The sequence below is a fragment of the Helicoverpa zea genome, chromosome 31, assembly GCF_022581195.2.
Source record: "Helicoverpa zea isolate HzStark_Cry1AcR chromosome 31, ilHelZeax1.1, whole genome shotgun sequence".
Classification (NCBI taxonomy): Eukaryota; Metazoa; Arthropoda; class Insecta; order Lepidoptera; family Noctuidae; genus Helicoverpa; species Helicoverpa zea.
Genome location: NC_061482.1, coordinates 16,574,626 through 16,593,169, shown reverse-complemented (window position 1 = coordinate 16,593,169; position 18,544 = coordinate 16,574,626). Strand labels below are relative to the sequence as shown.

Here is an 18,544-nt window from a genome sequence, read left to right as displayed (position 1 = left end):
CCGATAGCTCGATAGATGGCGATAAGGTTGATGGTGTTAAGGTTCGCCGCGAATTAGTCTTAACGTGTTTTGAAATCAGTGGGGCCCAGTAGCGCCAGGGCCAGCCGCGGCTGCGGGTTGTTCGAAAGAGGTACCGCGGCCCTGGTATATAAAAGGCCTAGGACGGAACACGACGATTTTAGTCAGTAAGAGTCTGACACTCCCTCACCGCTGCTAACCCACAGCGGGAGGGGTGAACTGAATTCCACGCGGGCGAAGCCGCGGGCGGAAAGCTAGTTAATAAATAAAGCAGGCAAATGTCACCGGACGCGGATTGTATCTCCGTGCGGTTTGCAACTAAGGCTGACCACACATTGACTATCGTTAGAACAACTAATAAACTGCGGTCGTCGTACACTGGTCGCGAACCAACTATTTCTAGCTTTATATTCTACTTTTATAGGCGAGATAACGAAAGTACTGCTTGACTATTCTGAACGAGCTTAAACGGTGTTATTTTATTTATTACTATTTATTGATTCATGTAGATTTTAGGATAAAACGTTTTGGCAGACGGTTTTGTTAAGCTGTTCTTCAATACACGAGATCAATAATTTTATGGACCCATGCTCACATTAGCAGTTGCATAGATTGCAAAAAAATGTTAAGTAATGCAAATTTAGAATATATAAAAAAAACTGAAAGACGTAAATATATACACTGCAGCTTATTTTCATAGGTAATTTTATTTTGCTCCTATAAAATATGAAAAGAGTAATTAGGAGTATACCCGATTTACAAAAAAAAAAACTGGCTATGGCTGAACAGATTTTAATGATGCCCCGTTGCACTTGTACGCCGAAACAAAACTTCTCACAAAGCATAAATCGAAAGGTATTAAAATCAGATTCAGATGGGTAGCGGGTGATGGGTAAAGTTGGGCCGAGGTACGCATGCGCGGGCTGGCCAGGGCTTCCAAAGTGGAACGGTGAACGGTCCGCATTCGCTTCGGGTCTCGGGCTCTGGACGGCGACTGAAGCCGCTGTCGATCGCGTCTACCTGCTCATTCCGCCGCGAAAATTTCTTAGTGATTGTCGATCAAGTGTCGGTCATTTCGTTCATTCATTGTTCTTTGCTGCAATGTGAGTACTTTTTATTATTTGTAGTTCCAATTATAAAAGAGAATGGAAATGAAAAAGTTCATTTTTTTCGTGTTTAGACTTTATTAACTTGTATTGAAAATATTATTGAAATGCTGTTAATTCTCTTTTTGATATTTACTAATGTAGGTTTGTTTACTATGAGTGTTAGTCAAAGAATAATGATCTGCGTTTATCTTATTTTGGGTAACGTTAATTGATGATTAACCAAGTGTTGTTTTTTTTTATAAAAATTCAATTCAAATAGCATAGTGCACGAAAATAGACTGAAAGTTATAAAATATATGAGGTTCATAAGTTTTAAATTCCAAAGCAACGTTAAATAGCGAGAGAACCTCTTCAGAACTTCTCATTTATTAATGAGCTTAGTAGAACTTTATTTTTGGAAAACTTTTTATTTTCCCAATTCATAGTATTAACAGTAATACGAAGTTGTTGTGTATCTTTGTTTTGTGAAGTTATTTCGCAGTTCACAGAATGCAACAGTTTTTCAATTCCGTTTCAAAATATTGACTGAAAACTGAGTAATTGAAATATGATAAAATGTATCAAAATAAAACCTGCGGTTATATTCTACCGCGAAAATTATTTCGTAGTTAATATTTCGCAGTAAGTCGGATAACGTAGTTTATAAATGGTTCGTGTTTTTCCAATTATTAATACAAGAGTATTAAGTTTTATTTGACTTCATGAACGGTATTATTGCAAATTAACTATCGACGTATTAAAATTGTTAATTACGCTTAATGAGGTATTAATATTTTACAATGTTACATAGGTACTGTAATTTTCATTGTAAATTTGTTATCTTTAAGTACTTTGCTGTAAAATGTTTATATTAAATAATTTTATAGATTTTTTTTTTGGAAATTATAAGTCACAAAATTATTTATTGGACACTTGATTAAACTTCTAATTTTATAACTAAGCAACGGTTAAATGACATAGCCTCTAATAAACTAATTCGTCTTTTTTACAACGCCTATTATATACAAATATTCTATAGAAAGTTTCAAGTAAAGGTCATCAACTATTGTGACTTGTTCTTCTTATTTATACATTGTCATCTAATTTACTAACTCGGCTTCGTTTTTATTATATTGCCATTTATATATAACCTTCAATTTAAAAACATTGTATTAAAAATTTAAGTTAGTGACGAAAACGAATCGCTGCAAAACCGACTCCACGTAGTCTTGTCTGTCCTGCCCCTAGAGTGCAATTCAAAATCGAGTAGGCGCGGAGGGGCGAGGCGGCCTGCGAGCTGAGGCGCAGGTAGTTTCAGCGCTCGCCGCCGCGGCTGAGTCTGGCCAAAGCTGCGGTGGTGAACGTGAAAACCATCTGCGACGACAAGCTCGCATGGGACTATAAATTTAGATGCTAAAAAATAACCATCATGCTGAGTTGTATTTAGAGTAGTTTAATTAGAAGATAACTAGTAGCTAAGAAAGTATTATTTAGATGCTCGTTAATTGTGGCTGACTTAGTAATTTAGAAGGCAACATACATGTTTGGTGGGCAAATAATGATATTAAAAAGAAGCCTGTTTAATTAGCACCCTTTTTTTATTGATTTACATGATTTTAAGAATACTTTCAATTTATAGGTTTTATAGTATTAATATTTACTGTACATATTTATGTATTGGGTTTTGTTAATTTTAAAATCTCGCCTTACCTTTATCTAGTCTTATCTGACGCCAGCCATTAGTAGAATGTGGTTGGATAGATGATGATAGAGGAGGTCAGATAGGCAGTTGCTCCTTGACACTGGTACCCAGCCGCTTCGGTTAGACTGGAAACTGACCCCGACATAGTTGGGAGTAGGCTCGGGAAATGACAGATTGGAGAATAACTGAAACTCATTTTAAAAATAAAAAGTGGTCACTTAGAAAATATGTTTAAACAATATGTCTACTTTTCTTTACTACCTCGGTGGTGCAATGGTCTTCATGTCGGACAGCCGAACCTGAAGTCCCAGGTTGGATTCCCCATACTGTAGACATTAGTGTAATGAGCATGTTTGTTGGCCGTGGCCTGGGTGTTTTAATATTTATTTAGGTATAAATATGTATATGTTACAACCAAAGTAATAAATATCGATATTACATATATTATCTAGCCATTATTTGTAATGTCTACTCAATTTAGATAAAGTAATAATTGACACAGAATTAATCACATTAACTAGCAATTTTATATAATATCTTCAAAGACTTGGATAATGTAATAAAACAAACTGTTAGGAGTCACGGGCCCGTCTCGGTGGCGCGTGTTGTTCCACACACTCCTCAAAGAGATTCAGCAAACCCCAGTGAGTTAAAGTCACTAATAGTCTGACACTCCCTCACGCTGCTAACCCACAGCGGAAGGAGTCATTTCATGATTTATCATAAAAATCTCGGTAATAACTTGAGCCATTTTTAAAAATTAGTTAGTAGTAAGTTGGTTATACCATATTTATTACTTTGACTAGCTATTATGAGTAATATCCAGATAAACTAATTAATTTATAACATTGTCTAGTCAATTTGGGTATTGTATATAATGACCAGTCTTTATGTATGATATCTATTTAATCGCTGTAACATGCATGTAACTAATGTCGTTTATCAGTTGTGTTAGCACCCATAACACAAGTTAATGAATAACTTACCATAGGGCTAGCCGATAGTGTGCAAAAAAAGTCCCGATATTTATGATTAATATTTTATTTAAAATCCTAATGACCTGTTAAGATACAGTTTCATATTTCACATAACTTTTCATGAAATACGTAGCCGTGAAATATTTCAGGGAAAATTTTAATACGCAGTTTCAATCTTATATGCAGTTTGTAGAACTAACTGCGAACCTGGGTGGGACGTAGTTACTTCGTGTGCCCCGGGTAATTAGTGCGTCTAAAATTAACTGGCGGTAAAGTTGTTACGACTATTTTGGTCGGAGCTTCTCTCTCATTCGATGTATCCCACATGGTGGTGGGGTCAACTTTCCTGATTTTGCTTCTTCTTGCCTTCGCTCTATCTAGATTATCACCATGGAATACCATGATCTGCCTAGCCTTTTCTATATGTTGCGGTCGGCTTCAAGTATAGTACCAATATTTTACATAGAGACTGCCTACCCGTAACGATATTGTACCCACGTAATGTTACGTTCTCCATAACAATTAACGACTGCTACATATTTAATGACTTTTTTACAGAATATTGAAAAAATGGCCATACAACGTACTAAAAAAATGGGTTGCAAATACTTAAGTCCTATATTGTCATCCGGGATTGAATTGGAACATACCCGAATCGTTTTTCAGCTTTTCTATGGCATTCTGAAGGCTTTGTAGCCTGAAACCTTTTGTTTAATTCAATATCGAACTACATACAAGAATTTTATTTAGTTCCAGGTATCTGTGGAGATCAAAGGGGGAGGCCTATGTTCAGCAGTGGACGTCCTATGGCTGAGATGATGATGATGATAGGTGCACTACAATACGCGCCAGTCATTTGTTTAATTAAAACGTAACATTCATGGTTTTTTTAGTACTCGTAGTCCACAGAGAAAAAGTCGGGGTGGCCTCAACCAATTATTTTCTACCTCACTCAATTATTTTCTGGGCCTCCTTTTTTGCCCACTAGGCAGTGGGCAAAAAAGGAGGCCCAGAAAATAATTTCGGAGCCTTTAGGGTACAAACAAATAAAAATTCCTGTTCATTATATTAGTATAGAAGACTACGTAGATATTTTTAGATAGATAGGTAAGTCCATATTGTAAAGGGCTTAGCAGCCAGACGCTTGTAGGTGTAAAATCAGCCTATTTAGACCTGATAAACAAATTAAGTTTTATTTTTATAAAAATAAGCAGCTTATGGCGTCCACGCGTTTTGAATAAAACCTACACACCGTTAGACGCCTTTTCTTCAACTCGTAGAAAGCAAATACTTATTAAAATAATTATTTTTACCATAACGAGCTTATTCCTGAAAAACTCTTAGTAACTATGCAAAATTATTACTAAAGGTCGCGGCACACATGAACGGCACATCACGCCGAAGCTGTCATACTACATTGACGTTATAAAATGTTTTATATGAGACTCGACTTACGAGAAAAAATTCTGTCATTGAACATCCTTGGCAGTCGTTACGGGTAGTCAAAACTCTGTAAGTCTGACATCAGTTTAACCAAGGGGTATTGGGTGTCCAAGTAACTGAGTTGAAGAGGTTAGACAGGCAGTCGCTCCTTGTAAAACACTGGTACTCAGCTGCATCCGGTTAGACTGGAAGCCGACCCCAACGTAGTTGGGAAAAGGCTCAGGAGATGTTACGAGATACGATTTAAGGGTCGAATTGAAATGCCAAGTCAATCGAACTGCGCCGTGCCGTGCTGTTCATGTATGCCATGGCCTTATAATTAAGGCGTGAGTAGAGCTGGTCAGATGGTGTGATAAAATTCGAGAATATGCGTATATAACGCATATTCTCGAATTTTATCACACCATGCGTATATAACGCATATTCTCGAATTTTATCACACCATGCGTATATAACGCATATTCTCGAATTTTATCACACCAGTCTGTTTTCAACCGCTTCCTTAGTGCCAACGAACATAAGAATTTCGAGAACAACCTCAGTTTGAAAAAAAGTTGCCGGAGAGCGTATTCTATATATATGCTCCCCGGAAACTTCTTTTTCTGAATACAAGTTAAAAATAATATTAAAATAAATAAATATCTGAATAAACCTTTGGGAAAAATGATAAAAATATAAAAGTCTACATTTTTAATGCCACGTTATATGCTTGATTTATACGTACCTACAGTATACAGCGAAACGAAGTCATTATGTCAGCCAGCAAGTCCAGCAATCCCATTCACTCTGATATTATATGATTCCATGAAATTTAATTTTTGGATCCATACAGAAATGCAACTGAAAACTGAAAACCGCCTAACAAAACGCCGCAATGAATAAGCCGTCGAACGATTGTTTTCAGTTGCTGAAAAACGGTTACTGAATAGCACGCCAACATCATTAGATGGCAGCGAAAATCGTGACGTCATAGAGCACCCGCACACTGCAAACTTTTAGTTGGCCGATAGTTTGTTTGCGCTCATTAATCTGTATGAAGATGAATGGTAGTAAGCACGATTAAAAAAATAGATAGCCTGTATCAGAGCAGCTGAAAACTTTGACAGGAATAAAGACCTTTGTAAATAAAAATTGCCAACCATCGGGTCGACTTTTTAGACTGCAGCTTTTATAAAATGATGTCATTTGTAGGTCTGTGAGTTATTTATTTTTATTCATACTACTACACAAATCTTATAAACACCACCAAACAACCATATTGTTGGTCCTCAGTTTTTAAAAGGTAATGGTACAAAAATGTTGATCGTACCGGGAATCGAACACGGGACCATAAGTTCGGCAGTCCGGCATGGTGACCGCGCCATCAAGGTCGTCAAAAACATTGAGTATTGTTAAAGACACCTGCAATCAAATTAACGTCCATCTGGTTTGTGAAGTAAACAAGCGATTCCTTTCCTGCTATATGCAAAACTGTATTTTGTAAAGGACAATGCTACATTCGCATACCATTTGAAATTGTTTCAAATTAACGTGAAAGAAATATTGCCTTCAAAGCTTCGTGATAACTTAATAAGCTTAAACGCTTTGAACTAAAAATATATCGAACGATCGACAAATATTTTGCTTCAATATTTTTTCCTTGTGAAGATGGAATATTTTATTACCATATGCCTTCTATAATTAATTAATTATTTTTTTTTTTTTTTTCGGATTCCTTTGTCAATACGTAAAAAAGTCTGTACTTATATTCTCGTAATTCTGTTGAAGCATTTCAAGGAAAAGTCTTAAATGTTTATTTTTATTAATTGGTTCAGAAAACCTTCATAATATCATGTGAAAGATTTCCTAGTTCAAGTTTCAATGATTAAAAGAAAGCAGTGTTTGTGCAATCAAGTAAAATTAAAATTATAGGAAACAATACTGAATTAAATAAGCAATTAGTTTAATTAAATGTGTTTTAATGGAACAAACAATACAATATCCTCGAGCCGGATTAATTCAGTATATTTATTTATAAATGGCAGCTATTTCGAGAAATTCAGAAATAAATGTCAATTTTCGCTATCGTACGTGTACAACATACCGCCGGTGGGTGTACATGGTATGTGTTTTGCGAATTAATCCCACGTTCGGATCCAGTTATAAATTTCCAGTAATGGTATCTAGTATACGTATTTATTTTTGCTATTTAAAGTTTTCTGATAATTTTATATTGCCGTAATTAATTGTATTAACTGTTGTATAGGAATTCATTAGTCAATTGGGTATAACGTGATACCTTGCACCTCATTAATGTTGTACCTATCCATGACATTTTTTAGTGAAAAATCATTGGGTGATCTCTCCCGCTGTTCGTAAGCAGCATGGGGTAGTGTCAGACTCCTACTGACTAAAACCCACCATGTTCCTTCTTATGCCCTTTGCGTAACAGGGCCTCGGTTACTCTTTCGAACCGTCCCGGAGCCTTAAATAAACACGAAAATGAACGTAAACTGTCTTTATTTTTTGTGTACATTATTTTATAAAGAGTTATACCTTAGAGAGTTAAGTATAGTTACCTAGAGTTATGTGTGCAATAAAGATTAATCAAATTATTTAATCATCAAAAAACTTGACAATGTTTTTATAGCACCACATTTGCAGAACTAAAATCCGCAATCAGATGATCCGATAACTATAGTTCGGCCATTCAGAGAATGCGTTCCTGACACGTCGCGATTGAACTGACGACGTAACTTTGCAATGGCGTTGCAGTTACGATAAAAATATTTTTGCTGGTTGTTTACCGTTTTAACAATTGAGGAGCATTAAAACAACATTATTATATCAATAATCAATGAATGTAGTTACGTCGTCAGTTCAATCGCGACGTGTCAGGAACGCATTCTCTGAATGGCCGAACTATAATTAACGCTATCGAACATCGCGGCCAGGCATCTGATGAACAACGGGCTAATTAGAAATTGTAATGAACTGAACTAGATTAATTAAATGATAATAAGGATTATATTATAATTGTTTGATTGCAGTTGGAAAGCACAAACGAATAGCTTTCATCCAGGAATGCTTTGTTATCTAAAATAAACGAAGTTACATTAACTTTCAAGAATTCTGTAGTGCATTTTACAGCCAGTTTGTTCGCTCTTAATGCTTGCACACTGCAGACTTTTAGTCGGCCGATACGTTGTTAGGGGTCATAAATCAGTATAAAAATGAATAGTAGTACGCTCATCACAAAGCTCGGGTATTTAGCCGGTATCAGACCGACTGAAATCTTTGACGGCAATGAAGATGTTATTTAAAAAAATCTATTTGATAACCAGGTCACCTGTCGGCCGACTGTTTAGTCTTCAGTATGCGGGTATTAATCCTTTTGCAATATTGCAATTAGTACAAAGTCACACAACTTCGATGGTTACCGGATTAAATCTCGGTTTTGCTAGAAGCACTATTACCATTTCCAAACTTGCTGTTCGTAATGCCGATTCCATGTAACATCCGTGGTTGAAAAGCGAATTTCGTGTACAACATTTTCTATGAAGGTTATTTAAGCTGTTTTCTGTCAACGGTGTAATATGACATTTTCAGATATAGGCACATTATTAACTGACCTATAAGTTAAGAGAACTTCTTAAAACGTGACGCTATTTAAAATTAATCCGTATTGAGCTCGAGAAGTCGAAGTACAGGACCTAATCTAATCTATATTGTAATAAATTGCAATGCCTAACAGGCAACTAAGTTCTAAGAACGTACCTTATATATACAACTTAAAACTAATACATAGCATCAAAAAATTGCTCCTCATCGCTGTCACCGGGTAATGTACCCAGAAGGCTGGCAGCATTGCCACGTTGGATGGCAATGCTCAACCTCTGTGCGAAATAAAAGCCAGCCCTTGGGTCACGAGAAGTGTCAACAAGGCGCTTAGAAATTTCCTTTGCAAGCGCGTGAGCACAGGACAGTACAGGACTATAAAAATTCCTATATTCTACATGTCAGTGGATTTCCTTATTACGGTAGGAATTTGACATGACTCTTATGGGGCTGATTTCAAAATTCTATCTCTAGAAATCAAAACAACACATAGATAGAATATTCGAAACGCCCGTAAATGGTTTGTTATCCGCAGTTATCTACTTGATAAAGGACCTGCATTCGACATTCCTTTCTTACCGACATTGACGAGGTTGGTTATACTGAAACTTGTCTTTAATTAAAAACTGTCTGCATAGCGAAGTCGAGTACAATTCTAACAAGAATTCCACTGTCCAGTGGCAATTGGAAACCATGCTTCGGACTCTCCCATATAACTGTGACTGTGACAAATTGACCAATGTGGTTTAGAGTCTTATGCTATCAGAAACAAGGTTCAAAATGCTTTGGAAGTATCATTTTAATGTACAGCCTAGAAAGCTGGTCGATATGAACTTAATTTACATAATATTTTTTTATCACATCAAACAAGTAAATAATCCTCTTATAGTTCGAACAGCAAACTTAAGGATGTTCTGGGTAAATTAACTGAGCCCCTTCAAATCAAGTGCAAAGTGATGCGGTACAGTTCTATGCCTATGTTGTAGTGGTAATCGCGTGACTTACTTGACATTGTGGGTTGGATAATTTTTGTAAAAAATTCGGGTAATTTGATACTGTTTTAACCGACTTCCAAAAAAGAGGTTCTCAGTTTGACCTGCATGTTTGTAGGTATATATGTTAGTGCGCGAATGAACGAATGTTTAATGTGTCTTAAGGGAAGGGACCTTTTGGAGAAGTTTTTAGGTATATAATTGAGTTTTAGGTATAGTATCTCTTTAGATTATTGAAGATGCCCGAAGGGTTTACTTAACATTACTTGACCGTTCCAACATTTCAATTAATAGTATTTCTTGTATTGTTACAGACACAATGTCGCCGGTTAGACTGACAGCAGTCGTAGTCAAATGACAATAACTAGAATAAAGGTAACCTTTTATTATTATACTACTTTATGTACTGCTACACTGATTGCGATAGAACACGCTTTTTATAAAAACCTGCTGCCAAACCATGGTTTTGCAAACTCTATTCTTATGTCTCATTTTCTTAAATTATCATCAGTATTTGCGAATTCTAATTTATATTTTCCATCTCATCAACATTGAAATGTACTTTCATACGCATGCGACTACTTTATGTACAAACCTTCATTGTGTCCATTGCTGAACCAGTTTCGACCGGTATTGCTAGTGACGTCACAGCTCACAGGGTACAGCTATGACCATAGTGGCACAAGACAGGCTGGGCGCCTATTACTCTTGACGCTGTATGTCCGTTTGTCTGTCCGCCAGTGTCGGGAGCGCTCATGAGACAGTCGTGTCACCGTCTACTGGAACACCAACACCCAGGAGGGGAGGAGCCCCCTCTGTACTCACCCATAGACCAAATTTCAGGTAAACTCATTCTGTAGCATTCCTATCATCGCGCTAAGGTTTTCTAACGAGCCCTCGGAACTATGTCAAAGTCAAGAAAATATGCATGCAGTTACTCAAACTGATTTGCAACTATGTCAAAGTAAACGGATATTGCATTAGGTTAAAAGGGCTCGTTAGAACACCGTAGCATAAGTTTAGATTGCTGCGAGATCAAAGTTATCAGCTAACTCGTTGGTTGTAGACTGTAGGCCAAGGATAGTAGGGCAAAGTAAGTCAGGCCGCGGCACGAGTAGGCTTCTCGCGTTTCTCATTGAAAGCCTGCGCAACTTGCACGAGGGTAGGCTAATTTAAAACTTTGTTCTCTCGTTTTATTTCTATCTAATATTTCAAGGGCAGGTGTGAAATAGACACGGTTAAAGTTTGTTTCGCTCATAAATTATATTGTAGTTAGACTAAAAGCTTCCACGGTCAGATACGAATAGTTTTGAGTTTGTCTATATGATTATGAAACTGTTTTAGCAAATAAAATAAAATGGGATCTTTATATCGCAATTGTGAAAAAATCTAAACTGCTATTTTGTCATTTTCCGAGTGTGCTTATAATCTTAAAAAGAAGACAGTCTTAAAATTTATGTCACATATTTGTAGGTGTAATTAGAAAGCGATAATATGGTTAGTTAAGTCAAAGAGCAAAAAATATAGGTCTGTTAAACAAATATTCCATTACTACATTACATTACTATTATGTTAAACAAATATGAAAGGGACTTCACATTTAACTCATGAAATGTACGAATAAATGTGAACGGTAGGAATAAATTGCATTCAGTAAATATGACATGCAGGTGAAGAAAATATAATATGCAAATACTGTTATCACGCCTTCCGCCAACCGTTATTTAATATTTTATCATAAATCGTCGGGGAAATCATGAAGTTTTTCTGCGGTTTAATGCAATAAATGTAATTCGTGCATTTACAGGTACATTTTATTACATTCGGAATAATTTTACAACTGCTCTGCTTTCTCCGATAATTATTTTAGTGAATAAATATTTTATGAGAAATGATTTACAGAGTCGTAGGTGGCCTAGAGGGTAAAGGACTAAACTCTACAATATGAGTGTGAGCTCTACCTACAGTACCAATACAACTTTTCTAAGTTTGAATTTATACCTTCTAAGTACATCTTGGACACCAATGTCTGTGTTTCGGATGTTAAACTGTGGGTCTAGGCGGTTATTGAACATATCTAGCAGTAAGGTAGTAAGTCTAATATCCAGTCTTACATTATTGGGTATTGGGTTACCCGTGTAACTGGGTTGAGAAAATCAGATAGGCCGTCGCTCCTTGCAAAACACTGGTACTCAGCTGCATCGAGTTAAACTGGAAGCCGACTCCAACAGATGATGAATGTGAAGTTTTCCAGGCGATGTGTAACAACAAATATTAGATGTAGCTAAGAGATTATTTCGAGCTAAGGGTTTTCAGAATGTAGGTGACGGCCGGCTTACCTGCATCGGCAGACTTAAGAGCAACTTATAAGAACTTTTAGAACTTAGGCACGAGTTAGCTGATAACTTCTGGCTCGCTGATACAACCTTGATCTATTTATTGGATTTAACATTATTACATCATGTTCCTATACTTGGTTGAAATGTTTAATAGATCCTCAACTATTTTATATCAGCAAGTAAATATACGTTTTGAATGCCATCCGTCTACTGAAACTGCCGACACCATGTGCCGTGACTTCTTTAAAATTAAACGCAGCTGCAATGCTGATTTGTGTGTATTTATATGAAACCCTTTTGAATCGAAGCGGCAGCAGCACGTGCACTCGCCTTTAGATATTAATTGTTTTCATGCAGTCGCGGCATGTGCGGCCGACAGTTGCAGTCGGCAGCTAGCATTCAAAACGTACCTTTGTTAACTTCGCAATTTCATTGTTCCATGAAATGTCGTTTTCAAAAGCCGAATTCATTATTAGAGTATTTAACATGTCATTTGATCATTGCACAATTTTGATTTTGCAACCTCTATATTCTCAAGGTCATTGAGAATTTATTATCTTAAATACTTTTCATACAAAGATATAGGACTTTATAAAAAATGATATAAAAGATTTTTGTTAAACGTTTATTATTTCTGCAGAACGATGGCTTATTAAGTACAGGCTCGTGTATGGGTACAAAAATAACAAGTTAGTAGTGTGCGTAAAATAACTTGCCCACGACATGCAAGACTGCAGTCCCCCGGTGCTTGATCAAGCGTTCGCAACTATTCTAAGACCACAGGGATAAAAATAAAACGAAGAAAAATTATAGGCCCTTATATTAATTTCTTAAATTATTTTATTTATTTTTAGGCAAATTCACTTGTTATATTGCAGTTATTACGATACCTACTTATTGTTTTTCCTAATTTTATCGGCGCAACTAAATTAATTCAATATTTTATATTTTCAGTGTTGATTAAATGAAAGTTAAAGAGTAATAAAATATAAATAATTGAAAAATAATTTGTGCCCTTTGCGAGCACAGACAGCTCGTCAAAGTTTTTTTTCAAAATATTTCTGATACCTAGAAACATGCAAACTTGCATACACAAACTTTTAATACTTCAAAAAACTTACTTATGTATCGATTTCTTTTATAACTTGTCTACTTGTTTCCCGAATGCCAAGAAGGAAAAGAAGCTTTTTCTGCTAGGAATACTATAGTCAGTTAACAGTGGCGAAGGGTGGTTTAATGAAATAGGGAAGCCGCAGCAAAAAAAAAAACTGGGGGGGGGAGTACTCAGGGATGTGGGGGGAGAGGTAATGGAGGTAATTTCTCAGTCCACCTTTTAGCACTGACTGAGAGACTGATAGTTTGAACATGTTTTCTCGAGGAATTCGGCAGATTATTAATATCTATAAAACTTTATTATCTTTAGTTAGGTATATTAACTAGGTACTAGAATCTGAGAAAACTTGGCACTAGAAACAATACATTTTAAGTATTTAATTTACAACGGCCTGTTAGCCATTGATATTTATCGTAGGTATTTATCCGTCAGGACGTTTATAGACGTATATTGACGTGTATATATAGACGTAATATTGGTAGGTAATTCACCCGAGCGGCGTGCCCGAGTTTTATAACACGTTTTTATTCTCAAAACTTAACCTTGAAAAATAAGTTCCTTCCTAAAGTAAACAATCTGTCGGATCGGAAAACAGTCTAATGCGATAAATGCTATAGGTACATTAAAAAGAAACCTGATGCCGACATGGTACTGGTCATTTGTGAGCAGACCACCGGCCCACACCCCATTTTCAAGATAAAATCGATCTGCTCGCTCACGGGCATTAAGGTTGAAAAGCCATACAAGTCCTCAATTGTAGGACAATGTCATAGATGCCAGCTGTATGGTCACAGCCAAGGCAATTGTTTCGCCCCGCACAGGTGCGTTAAGTGCCTAGGGGCCCATTCCACGGCGGACTGCCCCCGCCCCAAAGATGTCACGCAATGCACGGAGCCTCCAAGCTGCGTGCTTTGCGGCCAAGCGGGTCACCCCGCCAACTACAGGGGCTGTCCGAAAGCCCCCAAGTTAGCCCAAAGGAGGCTGGCCAAACGCCACAGCGCGCGGCAACAGAGGGAGAGTCCTTCGGTGAAGGCCTCCCAACCCCCTCCCGCCAGACTCAGCCCACAGAGACCGTCTCCATGGAACGCTCTCAATCACCAGAGAGCCTTCCCCTCCCTGCGTCCCACTGCAACCCCATCCATCCCGGGGTTAATGGACACCGCTGTCCCTCCCCCGGTTGCAGTTACCACTCCAACCTTGGTCGAGCGGAGAACCACCCCCGCCCCGACACCCATTGCACAAGCCCCAGGCCCAGTGCGCAATTCCCCTGCCCCCCCCAACGGGGAACGGGCAATAGATGTTATTTTCAACGCCTACAGAGCGTTTTTCACCCCTGCCGCCGATCGCATGGCGGCGGAAGTCAAGGCCGCGGGCAACAATGCCCATAAACTCCTCGAAATTCTGGGTCGATACCCAGACATAGAACGGGCCCTAGGGGCACTTAATTACGACTAGTATGGATAGGTTCCATACAAGGTCGTGTTTCAAACCGCGTTCCCTAAAATTGGCCTACTTCAATGCAAATAGCATGAATGACAAGAAGGAGGAGATCGCAAACTTCCTTTGCGATCACCAAATTGACGTCTTCCTTATCCAGGAAACCTTTCTAAAACCTCATAACCGCGACCCCAGAATTGCTAACTACAGTCTAGTGCGCAATGATCGGTCGCGCGGTCCAGGCGGAGGCACTCTTATCTACTATAAGAATTCTCTGCACTGCATTCGATTAGACCCACCAGTCCTAGAATCAACTCTAGAAGTATCTCTATGCCGGCTAGGCATGACGAACCACCCGCCAGTGACAATCGTCTCTGCGTACATGGCTCCAAAAAAGGGGGAAACGGAAAATCACTCCCTTCTCATAAAGGACCTCACCACTCTCTTCGGCCTGAGCAACTCTGTTATCATAGCAGGAGACCTCAACGCCAAACACCCTGCCTGGAACAGCAGACTATCAAACCCCAGAGGTAAAGTTATTTTCAACCATAGTGGTATACTCCACTTTGATCCGATAGCCCCAATGGAGCACACCCACTTCCCTCATCTAACGACGCGTCAACCTGACGTTCTTGACATAGCTCTACTCAAGAACATTAACCTCAGGCTGAAGCAAATCGAAACCATCCACGAGCTTACTTCAGACCACAGGCCAGTATTAGTACACCTAGAGTCTCGAACGGGCCAAGACCCGGACGCTCCAACTCCTACCAGGGTGGTAACTGACTGGAAGAAAGTAAGCGAAAAGCTGGAATCTACCACGTCACCCCACCTGGATAAAATCCCCGATAATATTAGCTCAGTCGCGGACACGACGGTCGCAATCGACTCGCTAACAGAGCACGTGCAATCCATAATTGAGGATTGCTCACGGGAAGTCCCAGAGTTGAGTGATCAACGATGGAAACTGCCCGTCGACGTACGTGAATTGTTAACCGAGAAGAATGCAGCCACACGTGCCTACAGCGCCTTTCCCTGCGAGGAGAACAAAACCCACATGCGTAGATTGCAGCGTGCTGTCAAGACACGCATGGCGGAGTTACGTTCGAGCCGCTGGGACAAGACGTTGAGCGAACTTGAGCCTAATCACCTCGCCTTTTGGCAACTCCAAAGGAAGTTACGTTCCGTCGAGGACTATAACATTCCTCCCATCACCAGACCCGACAAAAGCATCGCCTTCGAAGATGCCGAGAAAGCGGAATGCCTAGCCAACAGCCTAGAGTCCCAATGCTCTCCCAGCTCACAACCCTTCGACCAGCGCCACCTCGAAAAGGTGAACGCAGAGGTCGAACGTAGAGCAGCCCTCCCACCCATTGATGACCCAGATGACCCCCTACCCCCCGTCACTGTAGACGAGGTAGAGGACATCATCAAAAACCTTCAGCCGAGGAAAGCTCCCGGCAGGGACGGAATCACGAACAAAGTCATCAAACTTCTCCCCGCCCAAATGATTGTTCTATTGGTAGCCATCTTCAATGGCGCCTTGAACAATAACATCTTTCCCCAAGCCTGGAAAGAAGCCACAGTCATCGGCATACCCAAACCAGGCAAACCTAAATCGGAGCCTTCGAGCTACAGACCGATCAGCCTCCTCACCTCTCTCGGCAAAATCTATGAGAGACTTATTCATAAGCGTCTCAAAGATTATGTCGAGAGAAAGAGCCTCATTCCTAACGAGCAGTTTGGATTTAGAAACCAACACTCGTGTGTCCACCAAGTGCACCGTATCGTTGAGGACGTAAGCGTTGGGTTCCAACGTAAACTCCCAACGGGGGTGCTCTTCTTTGACATAGCGAAAGCCTTCGACAAGGTCTGGCACAATGGCTTAATATATAAGCTATACCAACTAGGAGTGCCGGATCGTCTCGTACTCATCCTGCGAGACTTTCTGTCGAACCGCACCTTTCGTTACCGCATCGGCAAGTCACTATCTGACCCACACCCGATCACAGCGGGAGTCCCTCAGGGCTCTGTCATCTCCCCACTCGCCTTCTCGCTGTACACGAGCGATATTCCCAAGTCCCAAAAAGTAAAACTCGCACTCTTCGCTGATGACACGGCCATATACTATACAGGCCGTGACATTAAAACCATCACCCGAACCCTCCAGGAGGCAGTCAACAACTTAGCTGACTGGTTCAGGAAGTGGAGAATCGAAGTGAACCCGGACAAAAGCCAGGCGGTGCTGTTCAGTAGACCACGCCACAAGCCTGGCACTCCCCCCCCTGTCACCATGAACGGCAAGCCCATTCCTTGGAAAGAGCAAGCCAAATATCTAGGAGTAATCCTAGATAAACATCTCACGTTCGCTCCACACATCAAAGCGGCCCGCGGCAGAGCCGCCTTCGCTATGAGCCGCCTTTACTTCCTGACCAATGCGTCAAGTAAGTTAGCTCTTAAAGCTAAACTGCGCCTTTACACAGGTGTGATCCGTCCCATCATGACGTATGCGGGAGCCATCTTTGCCCACGCAAAACCCCGCTTCATCCACAGAATGCAGACCCTGCAGAACAAGTATTTCCGTAGAATAACCGGAGCGCCCTTCTACGTTCGTAACGAAATGTTACACGTCGATCTTAAAGTGCCTACCGTGGCGCAATTTCTCAAACGCCTCACCAAGCGTCACTTCGACGGTGCAGTCAAGCACCGCAACCCACTGATCGTATCGGCCGTCCAATACGAACCTTCGCGGATGAGTAAACTCCGCCGGCCAAGACACACCCTGACCCTTCCTGACGACCCCATCACAGTGCTCCAAGAGAGCCGTAGGGACACTAGCACTCTCAGGAAACACAGACACATCCGGAAACTTCCGAAACCTCGCCGCCGAGGTACGCGTACGCGTAGAAAGTCAAACTCCCCCCCCCGACCCTTGCTTAGCCAGCCCGCGTAGCTGAGCGTTAAAGTTAAAACGCCCCTTAAACATGATCCAGCCTGTCCCTTTGCTGTAGTCAGCGACGCCCTAAGCCGAGGCTCGTACCCCACAGGGGGTGCCCTTAGCGCAGTCGCTTAGTTTATAAGCTTTTTTGCCCCTGGCTGGAGGCCTTAAACTCTAGGCATCCACAGGGATTTGTCCGGTTAAGCAGTAAACAGCCTCCTAGGCTGAACTGCGAGATGCCATTCAAAAAAAAAAAAAAAAAAAAAAAAAAAAAAAAACTGTCTACGTATCAAAATACATCATTTCAACGTAGATATCTCTATTTTCACTAGGTACACACACTGTAGTACTGTACTTGTACTGAGTACCAGGTCACACAGTGCGATCGCGGGAATTAGTAGGGAGTAATGATACTGCCAACTATTTAATCAAAATTATATACTTGGTGAATTCATAAAATTAAATAAATTCCCAACTAGGGTCATTAAATCGCGGAGAATCTTAACACCGCGATTCAGGATTTGCATAAAAATGCACAACGCCATCTATGTTGACATAATGTAACTAAAACACACACACGAACTATGTTATTTCCAAATGATACACACACTAATAAATTCAATTAAGTAATACAAAGAACAAATTGTTAATGGTATTATCTAAAACAAAATAAGAACAATGAGAGTGAATTTGTCTGATTTGTTTGTTTACATATTTGAGAAAGCGCTGTCACTCGCGCGTAGACAGATATAGCTACTCTACTCTTGACGCGTTCTTTCTCGTTCACTCGCGAGTTTTGATTGGTGGAAGCCGCTCCGTGAGCCGGCTTACCGCTCGCCCTTATTTTGCGAACATCGCGCGGCGCGGCGTGGATGACGTCACGCAAGCGTATTTTTGTA

At 39.8% G+C, this 18,544-nt stretch overlaps 1 protein-coding gene across 5 annotated transcripts in view; it reads left to right on the top strand.

The window, feature by feature from the left end:
- LOC124644905 (glucose transporter type 1) overlaps positions 1-18,544 on the top strand; it is a 154,072-nt gene that overhangs the window by 94,054 nt on the left and 41,474 nt on the right. For all 5 annotated transcript variants that reach the window (XM_047184575.1, XM_047184576.1, XM_047184577.1 and 2 more), the window contains 2 exons: positions 10,132-10,192; positions 10,559-10,660. In XM_047184575.1, the coding sequence (XP_047040531.1) occupies positions 10,573-10,660 (88 nt within the window). In that variant the 5' untranslated portion in view covers positions 10,132-10,192; positions 10,559-10,572. The remainder of the gene's footprint in view (positions 1-10,131; positions 10,193-10,558; positions 10,661-18,544) is intronic.